We start from the raw sequence: 12,052 nt of genomic DNA on the forward strand, positions 1-12,052 counted from the left end.
CACACAACACTATGTGTGGAGAAAAAGAGGCACAGCACACCAACATCAAAACCTCATCCCAACTGTGAAGTATGGTGGTGGGGGCATCATGGTTTGGGGCTGCTTTGCTGCTTCAGGGCCTGGATGGATTGCTATCATCGAAGGAAAAATGAATTCCCAAGTTTATTAAGACATTTTGCATGAGAACTTAAGGCCATCTGTCCACCAGCTCAAGCTCAACAGAAGATGGGTGTTGCAACAGGACAACGACCCAAAGCATAGAAGTAAATCAACAACAGAATGGCTTAAACAGAAGAAAATACGCCTTCTGGAGTGGCCCAGTCAGAGTCCTGACCTCAACCCGATTGAGATGCTGTGGCATGACCTCAAGAAAGCGATTCACACCAGACATCCCAAGAATATTCCTGAACTGAAACAGTTCTGTAGTGGAATGGTCAAGAATTACTCCTGACCGTTGTGCACGTCTGATCTGCAACTACAGGAAACGTTTGGTTGAAGTTATTGCTGCCAAGGGAGGTTCAACCAGTTATTAAATCCAAGGGTTCACATACTTTTTCCACCTGCACTGTGAATGTTTACATGGTGTGTTCAATAAAAACATGGTAACATTTAATTCTTTGTGTGTTATTAGTTTAAGCAGACTGTGATTGTCTATTGTTGTGACTTAGATGAAGATCAGATCACATTTTATGACCAATTTGTGCAGAAATCCATATCATTCCAAAGGGTTCACATACTTTTTCTTGCAACTGTATATACATATATATATATATATATATATATATATATATATATATACACTGCTCAAAAAAATAAAGGGAACACTTAAACAACACAATGTAACTCCAGGTCAATCACACTTCTGTGAAATCAAACTGTCCACTTAGGAAGCAACACTGAGTGACAATCAATTTCACATGCTGTTGTGCAAATGGGATAGATAACAGGTGAAAATTATAGGCAATTAGCAAGACACCCCCAATAAAGGAGTGGCTCTGCAGGTGGTAACAACAGACCACTTCTCAGTTCCTATGCTTCCTGGCTGATGTTTTGGTCACTTTTGAATGCTGGCGGTGCTTTCACTCTAGTGGTAGCATGAGACGGAGTCTACAACCCACACAAGTGGCCCAGGTAGTGCAGCTTATCCAGGATGGCACATCAATGCGAGCTGTGGCAAGAAGGTTTGTCCAGAGCATGGAGGCGCTACCAGGAGACAGGCCAGTACATCAGGAGACGTGGAGGAGGCCGTAGGAGGGCAACAACCCAGCAACAGGACCGCTACCTCCGCCTTTGTGCAAGGAGGAACAGGAGGAGCACTGCCAGAGCCCTGCAAAATAACCTCCAGTAGGCCACAAATGTGCATGTGTCTGCTCAAACGGTCAGAAACAGACTCTATGAGGGTGATATGAGGGTCCGACGTCCACAGGTGGGGGTTGTGCTTACAGCCCAACACCATGCAGGACGTTTGGCATTTGCCAGAGAACACCAAGATTGGCAAATTCGCCACTGGCACCCTGTGCTCTTCACAGATGAAAGCAGGTTCACACTGAGCACATGTGACAGACGTGACAGAGTCTGGAGACGCCGTGGAGAACGTTCTGCTGCCTGCAACATCCTCCAGCATGACCGGTTTGGCATTGGGTCAGTAATGGTGTGCAGTGGCATTTCTTTGGAGGGCCGCACAGCCCTCCATGTGCTCGGCAGAGCTAGCCTGACTGCCATTAGGTACCGAGATGAGATCCTCAGACCCCTTGTGAGACCATATGCTGGTGCGGTTGGCCCTGGGTCCCTCCTAATGCAAGACAATGCTAGACCTCATGTGGCTGGAGTGTGTCAGCAGTTCCTGCAAGACGAAGGCATTGATGCTATGGACTGGCCCGCCCGTTCCCCAGACCTGAATCCAATTGAGCACATCTGGGACATCATGTCTCGCTCTATCCACCAACGTCACGTTGCGCCACAGACTGTCCAGGAGTTGGCAGATGCTTTAGTCCAGGTCTGGGAGGAGATCCCTCAGGAGACCGTCCGCCACCTCATCAGGAGCATGCACAGGCATTGTAGGGAGGTCATACAGGCACATGGAGGCCACACACACTACTGAGCCTCATTTTGACTTGTTTTAAGGACATTACATCAAAGTTGGATCAGCCTGTAGTGTGTTTTTCCACTTTAATTTTGAGTGTGACTCCAAATCCAGACCTCAATGGGATAAAAAATTTGTTTTCCATTTTTTAATTTTTGTGTGATTTTGTTGTCAGCACATTCAACTATGTAAAGAACAAAGTATTTCAGAAAAATATTTAATTAATTCAGATCTAGGATGTGTTATTTTTGTGTTCCCTTTATTTTTTTGAGCAGTGTATATACATATACATATATCTTCATATTTTCATATGATAAATAACATAGAGGTTCTTAGCAGTATTAGTTTATATATAATGTTTGTATTTGTATGAGCTATGTTAGCGCTATTGTGTTCTGATCATTGCCTGATCATTCAGTTGCAGTAGAAATACACTTACATTCAGCATTCATTTTCTCTGTATAGGGATGAATGATCACTGCCTTGTCAGGTGATCAGCAGGACCTTTACATGGAAGAATTATTGAGACTAAACGTTCATACGAATGTTCATCCCTGATAATTGTCCTAATCTTTAGCCTGTGTAAAAGGACCTTGTAGTATAGCAATCAGTTGTGAGGTGCTGGGAGGCTCTACGTCTTTTACAAGTCTCACTACTTCTCTTAAGAGGATAAGATTAATAAAAGGGGGCTTATCACTTATATTTACTCTTATAATAATGACATTTCTTAATTTGTAGATATACACTCTCTACAAAAAAACTGTCTGAACAATTCTACTGTCAGGTAGGACAAAAAATTTAATAAAAATCTTTATTTTAATGTAGATAAAATATTTGAATGCACACTGAAAGTTGAAAAATATACACAGCACAAAATAAAAGAAAAAAATATAAACATAAATGATCCTTGAATATCATTTTACTCCAGCACTTTTCTTGCTCTCAAGTCACATAAAGTAAATGCAGCACATTAGTCTACTTTCACACTCACATTTTGGCTTTCCGTTTGTGAGATCCGTTCAGGGCTCTCACAAGTGGTCTAAAACGGATCAGTTTGCATTCTAATGCATTCTGAATGGAAAAGGATTCGCTCAGAATGCATCAGTTCACTCTACATTCCGCTTTAGAGACGGACACCAAAACACTGCTTGCAGCGTTTTGGTGTCCGTCTGATGAAACTGAGCCAAACGGATCCGTCCTGGCACGCAATGTAAGTCAATGGGGACGGATCTGTTTTCACTGACACAATCTGGCACAATAGAAAACGGATCCGTCCTCCATTGACTTTCAATGGTGTTCAAGATGGATCCGTCTTGGCTATGTTAAAGATAATACAAACGGATATGCACAAAATGCGAGTATGAAAGTAGCCTTAAGTGTATACTACAACAACTATAGCTTCTGGGCTGTACAACAAGGGATAAGTAGACAATCTACATTATTTACTATGGGTTTGTTAAGCGCAATTTCAACCAGTGGGAGGCAAAGATTATTTTTTATTGGTTTAGCTCTGGCCACAATAGACAATGGATTCATAAACTGTCCATGAACTAACTGGATGAGATGGAAACTTGACCACAGAACTCTTGATTATGTGTAGTACTCAAAAGTAAATCAACAAGGATAACTACTGAACAAATTCTACCCTACAACACAAATCAGAAACCATTTGTCTCTATACTCTATGAAACAAAGCATGCATTTAATAGCTTGGTATCGTGCTATGTTTTAGATGACTCATTGGTTGCACTTTATAGATACTGTAGAAATCTCTCTTTAATGCCAAATATTACATGTCATGTATTATGAAAATCTCTCTCTCTGAAGGTCAAACCCAAATTTTAGGATGTTGCACATAACTTAAAATTTTCTACTTCTATCTATATTTATAAAGAGATTGTTCTCTATACAATAAAACCATATACATATGATTAGGGTTGAGTGAATTGATGTGTCCGAATTGGACTTTGATCTGAATTTCAGGGAAAATTTCATTCGCCGTGAGGTAGAATTTCCTTGTGCTTTGTGGTAACGAATCAATTTTCCATGAAAAGGATGGAAAAAAATCATACTCACCTCATCCATTTGCACACGAAGGGGCAGGCGCAGTCATCTTAATTGAAAATCCTGCGTTAAATCTCACGTACGGTGACATATGGTGATACATGATGACGTCATCACATCAGCACGCAAGATTTTGTGCGGTGTCTTCAATCAAGATGATCGCAACATCTATGCAATCAAGTGGATAAGGTGTTTTTTTCCCTCCTACCTGATTTAACCCTGAAAGCCCTCAATGTTCATCACATTGCTGATCGTGGCATCTGAGGGGTTCAATGACAGAAGCCGGCACAATTGTTGTTCCCCATCATTGCACCCGCTAATTACAAAGAAATGTGCTTCATAACAAAGTAATTTATCAAGAGGCAAAATTCTTTGTGAAATTTGGTCAAGTAGCCGAATCAAAGTTTTGATAACTTCGCTCATAACTACATATGATCATAAAGATATCTTAAAGTGTCTATAAAATTCAAAGGAATTACAGACAAACCTACGAGGGATATATATGGAACTGACAGCCAATTGCATTTATCTTATTCAGATTCAAGACATCTGTTTGAATCCCTACACACACCTTCACGTACCTATGCATCTGAGATGTGTGAGGGTTGTTTGGAGTGGGTTCACGAGCAGTGCCCACTCAATATGAGGTGAGTACTGGCTATGTAATACAATTTATGCTGAATTGCAATTACCAGAGTGGGAGGTGACTCAAATTCTGGTCTTTTGATCCCTCAGATGCCGTAATCAGTAGATCATCAAAGTGGTTAGTAAGTGAAAGGGAGCTCCCTCTAAACTCAGATTGGTTTGTGAAGGCTCTCAGGCATGCTATAGGAAAACACCTGTTAAGCCTTGCTTACAGCAGGGCTTAATAGCAAGTAGGGAGATTCTCATAGACTTTAAAAGTGTACTACTACAGTCTATTGTATTTGTGATTGAACAATTGCATGTTCAAGTCCCCCAAAAATATATAAATGAAACAAAAAAGTTTTTTTAAAATATTAGAAAAGCTAAAGAATTAAAAATTCAAATCAACCCTTTACCCATTTTATGTGCAAAAATAAAAACAGACACAATTGATATTGTTGTATCTGAAAATGTCAGAACTATTATATGTATCCTGCATGGTGAATGTCATAATGGGAAAAAAAATCTAAATGCTTGATAAAAAAAAAATTAATTAAATGTGATCAAAAAGTTGTATGTATCCCGCAATGATACCAATGAAAACTATAGTTTATCCCACGAAAAACAAGCCTTAATATAGCAATAAGAAATATGTAAAAACTTTTAGTGCCAAAATATAGTAATGCAAAAAATTGTATTTCAAAAAGGCTTTAATTTTTAAAAGTAGTAAAACATCATAAAACCATAAATCTGTTATCAATGTAGTCGTACTGACCTGTAGTGATGAGCGGCAGGGGTCATATTTGAATTCACGATATTTCGCAAATATTTTGGAGAATATTCGTTAAATATTCGCGAATTCAAATATTCGTTAAATTCTACATTTTTTACAAAAAAAATCGGCAAGGTAATGACCGCGTAATATGCGAATATTACGCAATCAATACAGGCGTGGGTCAAAAACAAATATATAGCACTATAGAAGATAGTGCTATATATTAGTTTTTTAGAATATTCGTCATTTTTTTCCATCTGAAGTTATGATTCCTCCCTGCTTAAGTTGCTTTTCAAGCAACTTAGACAGGGAGGAATCATGACTTCAGATGGAAAAAAATTATGAATATTATAAAAAACAAATATATAGCACTATATCGAATATAGTGCTATATATTTGTTTTTTAGAATATTCGTCATTGACGAATATTCTAAAAAACAAATATATAGCACTATATTGAATATAGTGCTATATATTCGCTTTTTAGAATATTTGTCATTTTTTATCCATCTGAAGTTATGATTTCTTCCTGCTTAAGTTGCTTGTCAAGCAATTTAAGCAGGGAGGAATCATTACATCAGATGGAAAAAAATGACAAATATTCTAAAAAACAAATATATAGCACTACATTTGAAATATTTGCAAATTCTCAAAGTTGCAATTTTCATGATAAATATTCATAATTCGAATATGTAAAAACAAAACCCAAAAAACTTTGAGGATTTTTTTTACCGCACAAATAATTTCTTTTTCCATTTTTTCAGTACAATATATGGCAAATTAAATGTCATAAAAAAAATACAAATTATCCTACAAAAACAAGCCCTCATACAACTATGTGAAGAGAAAAGTAAAACATTTATGGTTCTTGGAAGGTGGAGCAGAAAAAATGAAAATACATATAAAACTCTGTTCCCAAAGGAGTTAATATATTATAAAACCTCCGACCTTTCCTGTTGGCTTCAAAACTGTCATAGAGATTGATTCTCTGAATATCGTAGGTTAGTGTTGTGTTTGGTAATAGCGTTCGATTTCTGTTGATGATGTTTGCAGCAAATCTAAAGGCTTGTTCTTCTGCACTGACAATCTGCCCAGTGGGTCCTTCCAGAAACTCAAAGATGCCTCCTGTAAATACAATAGAGCAGAAAGATAAGATTCTGTAATATTCAGTAATATTTATAGCCAGACAAGAAATGCCAATAGGGGTTTCTGGGACCCAGGGAGCTCTGCAAAACCACATTGATTACTCATATCTTGCCTGTAGAAGACAGTTTGTAATTTGGGTTCGTACCAAACTTTACAGTTCGGGTTTGTATAGAACTTTGCCAGTTCGGGTACCCGGACTCGAACCTAGACTTTTTCACTGAAGTTCGGGTTCAGTGTTCAGGTGATTGCGGTGACATCATCACAGGTCCTTTTGTAGGTCCTGAAGAAAGAAGAGGATACCGGCTGCGCGATCAAGTGGATGAGGTTAGTTTTTTTTTATTGTTTTTAACCCCTCAATTGCCATTTTATTTAGCATTCTGTCTTAAGAATGCTATTATTTTCCGTTATAACCATGTTATGACGGAAAAAAATAAAGTGAAGTTTGGGTCCCCATTGACTTTAATGGGGTCCGGGTTCGGGGTCAGGTTCGGGTCCGGGCAGGTTCGGTCCGGGCAGGTTCGGGTCCGGGTACCCGAACTTTGACCTGAAGTTCGGCCGAACCCAGCGAACCCGAACTTCCACAGGTTCGCTCACTCCTATTTGTAGTATAACATTTCAAAGTTCCTCTTCTGAAAATTCTGCATGCACCGACATCACATCCTTAACCAGGTTTTTAGCTTGGGCTTTATTTGACTTCCACAGCCCAGGATTGGGGAAGTGCTGTAGACAGGACCAGAATTATTTGACTCCATGACATATGCCCACACAAGGTGGATTCCTGACTTCACGCATGTGCCACGGAGGCAAATAGTTCTGGCACCATCAACAGCAACTCCCTCATGCTGGGCAGTGCAAGTGACATCCTGTCCATATCTTATGCTGGTAACAAGTTAAAGGACATTATTTTGGAGGATGCAGGATTTTCTGAAGAATAGCATCACATGGCCAATCCAAGCAACTTCAAGTTAATAAGTATATTGTAAACTTTCTTCTAAATGTGAGATATTTGTGGGGCCTGCTGAGTCCAAGAAACTCCCTTTAATATTTATTTGAGGTTCTTTGAGACATCTTTGCCTGTGCAACACAATTCGAACAATCAAATCATGATAAAGCAAATTTGGTGCATTAGTTGAGAAAAATTTGTACAGTTTTCCAAAGATTGAGGAAGCTAAAAGTGCACATGTAATGACATTTGGCTTAGGCCTCATGCACACGACCGTTGCGGATCCGCAAAACACGGATGGCGTCCGTGCGCTTTCCGCAATTTGCGGAACGGCACGGACAGCCTTTAATATAAATGCCTATTCTTGTCCGCAAAGCACGGACAAGAATAGGACATGTTATATTATTTTTGCGGGGCCACGGAACGGAGCAACGGATGCGGAAAGCACACAGAGTGCGGACGAAAACAACGGCGAGCATGAGGCCTTACTCTTTCATCTGCAGTTAACTATTACAATGAGCAACAATCTTTAAGGTTGGATGTAAAGATTGATTGTCTTAATCTGAGAACATTGAAATAATGGAAAAATATATGATATTTTTTTTTATGTTGGATAAAGTATACCTAGCATTTTCATATCCAGCATACAAATCTACACATTTTTTAAAGCATTAAAAAGCATTGGGGATAAGGTAATCATGAATGAAGGAATCTGTCACTTTAATGATAAAAAGATGAAAATGGAGACTAAACTTATACAGAAAGGTTCCATTTGCAAATCTTTATAGATAAGTTGATGAAACATACCTTACGTTTGTACCCTGATACTTTGTATTTGTGAACCATGAACATATTTTACTGAATCTTTCATCTGTATGGCTAACAACTATAGTATAGTAAGGTAAGAACACGCAAATAAAACAGAGGTAGCACTAGGGTAAGCAGGTGTCAATTTCTGTTGCATTTATGTGCTTTAGAAATGAAATACATTGCTGTAAGTTAATGGAATTCCATTTCTGTTAAAATATGCCTTTTACTCCATCTGGACAGTACACTATTGATTTGTCTGGTGTGTATTATTATGGTGATGTCCCACATACCACCTGTGTGACACAATGTAGATGTACTATTGGTCACTATGTTATAATATTATTATGTTACTATCTAGTGATCGTATTTGGGCATGCTATGTTGGTAATATTGGGTCTGGTATGGATGGAAATGTATTGCCATGATATGGTAGTATTATGAGGTTTTTGTATAGTGGTCTAATGCAGCATTGGTATGGTTTTAGTATATAAATATTTTCTTTGAAGGTATGCCATTTTATATTGATTTCAGTGAGTACGATGGAACCAAATGTATTTGTTCATAAGGCTAATGTGTAATATATACCTGCAAAAAAATTGCATCTTCTATACCAGTGATGGCGAACCTTTTAGAGACCGAGTGCCCAAACTGCAACCCCAAAACCCCCTTATTTATCTCAAAGTGCAAACGCGGCAAGTTAACCTGAATCCTACAGTCCAATATAGTATATCTTTCATGTACTTTATCATGTAGTAGCTATAATAGCCTGTCTACATTCAGTGTGCTGCCTGTGCTGTTCATGGTGCGTCCTGCGCTGATGAATGGCAGGAAAGGTCTAAGGCATATTGGTACACTCAGACTTTTTCCAGGGTGTGAGTGCCCACAGAGAGGGCTCCGAGTGCCGCCTCTGGCACCCGTGCCATAGGTTCGCCACCACTGTTCTATACCATTGACCCAGGTATGCCTAGATTTTACCCTGTTCATAATAATTGTAAAACTTATGTTTGCTTTAGTTTCATCATGGGATTGAGCATAAATTCGTAACATTTTGATTATGGCTATATGTGATGAAAAATTGTAAAATAATGTAAAAAAAATGTTTAGAAAGTATAAAGAGAGAGAAAATCCTAACTTGCTTAAAATGCTGGAATATACCATCTGATTGACTGGCACATGAGATGTTAAACATCTACAGATAAAGTTTCTCAACCGTTGATAGTGTTAATAGACAAATAAATGGTCCATAACTCTTCCTAATACATACTGAAACCATAAAGATTTAGTCCATCTGGATCCTTTGTCAATTAGACATGAGAAAATTAAAACAACAATTAAAGAAATATGTCCCCAATGAGAAAAATAAACAGTAGAGATCAAAATAACGAGAAGTCTTTTAATGAAGCAAGCCATGGCCATATGTTGGCTCCTCTGTTCACTGTGCTGTTCAGAGGCATCATTAATAATAATAAAAATAGTATATTTCTCCACAGACATCATGCCATTGAAAAAAGAACTTTCAAACTTTTCTCTAGAAATTTTGATGTCAGTCTGAAAATTAACTACAATTGTCCTACAAAACTATGATGACTTTTTGGAAAGCTGAGCAGGTTAACCACTGGCAGCTCCAGCAGTGTCTTTTAGTGTCTTTTAGTCACATCTGCCACTACTCTACTCGTTTTGGCAGGGTTGTCTGAAGACTGATTGGGCTATCACACTAGATCTCACACAATTTCAATCTATTATGTGGAAAATCTGTCTTGAATGCCGTAAATACCAAAACCAATTGAACAATTAAAGGTGTTGGCCACTTTCTGGCTACCGTTAATCAATGTATTTGTAAAATGACACTTAGTAATATAGCCTCTGTTGATATTCTGTTCCATTTTCTTTATTTTATTTGTGCTTTCCACACAGAGGTCCTGTTCATAAGATGGCTGTTGATGGATACAAGCCACTTAGTACCCTTCAGACATTCACACTGCACCTTCCATCTGCACTTGCACTGTTGGAAGTTTAGTACAGGTGCCTTGTGATTGAAAGGAGAAGGCGGAGAGATGTATCTGGTCACATGACCCTCCATCAGTGGCTACCATTTGGACAGAACCTCTATGTGGACAGTGTAAAAGACTTGGCCAAGAAGGGGACATGACTTATGAAATATAGTAGTTCTCAACAGAATCTTTATTAGTAAGTATTTTATAGTCATCTTACATACACATCAGTAGCCATCAAGTGGCTAACCCCTTTAAAATATGTGACTGACATGTTTACTTTGTTTTGCTTGTGCTGAATAATATCTTTCACCCCAGATTTTGACTGCCAGTTTTTGCCACCTTTGAACTTCAGCTTGATTTTTACCTCACATTTATTAATCATGGTGAGTTTTCTAACTATGTGTAAGTTGGTACCCTCATTTTACTTACAATTACTCCTTTGCTTGACATTGACTACCCTATGTTTTTTTGATCCTGACTAGAGATAAGCGAATCGAAGCTGACAAAGTGAAATTCTATACGAATTTCAGGAATTATTAGATTCGCACCAAATCTGAATTTCCTCACGCTTCGTGTTAACTAATCAAATTTTTTCCTAAAATGGCTGATGAACATGTTAGGACATGGAGCAAGGAACTCTGGAAAGGAGGGATCACCCACATTGCCATGCATGCAGCCAGTCAGCAGCCAGTTAGCCCTGTGATGTCACAGCCCTATAAATATCAACAGATGGAAAATTTCCAGCACGTAGTTAAATAGAAATCTTGAACAGTCTTTATTTCATATCCATCAAGTACATACAGTGCAGTGGAAAAAGTCTCCCAACACCTCCCGTCAGACTGACATGTTTCGAGCCGACAGGCTCTTAGTCATGATCTGAAAACTGCCCGAGCATACTTGTAAAACTCCACCTCCAATCAGGTGCAAAAAAAAAAAAAGGCACAGGTGACTGGGAGTGGAGTCCAAACAAAGCTCAAACTGGGGCAGCTCCTACTCAAAAAACATTGACATTAAATACCACAAGTGAAAAAAATTACGTGTATAATATAAAATCCTTATAAAGGAAAATATGCACTGGGGTCCCATGCACAAGGTACCATGCATAACTAACCATGCAGAGGCAATTGAAGAAATAAAATGAACTGCATGGAAACCGCATGGTGTGAATGGAGACCCGCGTGTCACATTGTTTAAGTTACAGAGTAGGAGAGAAAAAGAAACACTACAGAGGAGTAGAAGAATGGAAAGGCAAATTACTGAAAATAAAAGGAAAAACCATGCTCTATAAACTCCAGCGTAACATCCGACACAAATGGTAGCAATAATAATGAGAAAATATTTTCATGGGATTAGTAATGACATTAATGGATTCAATACAGATACATTAGCTCTTTTTAAGATTAAGTCCATGGGGGCTTCTAGAGTTCAATCGGAAAATCCAGTAAGCTTATCGTAGCAATATTTTCTTTTTGATATTACCTCCTCTAGCTGGGACAGTGACTTTTTCAAAAGCAAATGTGCATAAACTATTGGTATTGCAGTTATGTGTTTGTATGAAATGTTGAGCTATATTTGAGACATTGGTAGCTTGTGGATTAGATATGTAATTAAGA

The 12,052-nt window shown here is 38.4% G+C and overlaps 1 protein-coding gene across 1 annotated transcript in view; it reads right to left on the reverse strand.

Annotated features, from left to right (window-relative positions):
- Nucleotides 1-12,052, reverse strand: part of GRIK3 (glutamate ionotropic receptor kainate type subunit 3) — a 759,616-nt gene that overhangs the window by 422,520 nt on the left and 325,044 nt on the right. Inside the window, exon 2 of the mRNA XM_040424423.1 lies at nt 6,495-6,671. Within this exon, the coding sequence (XP_040280357.1) occupies nt 6,495-6,671 (177 nt within the window). The remainder of the gene's footprint in view (nt 1-6,494; nt 6,672-12,052) is intronic.

Source organism: Bufo bufo, chromosome 3 (genome assembly GCF_905171765.1).
Source record: "Bufo bufo chromosome 3, aBufBuf1.1, whole genome shotgun sequence".
NCBI classification, from domain to species: domain Eukaryota; kingdom Metazoa; phylum Chordata; class Amphibia; order Anura; family Bufonidae; genus Bufo; species Bufo bufo.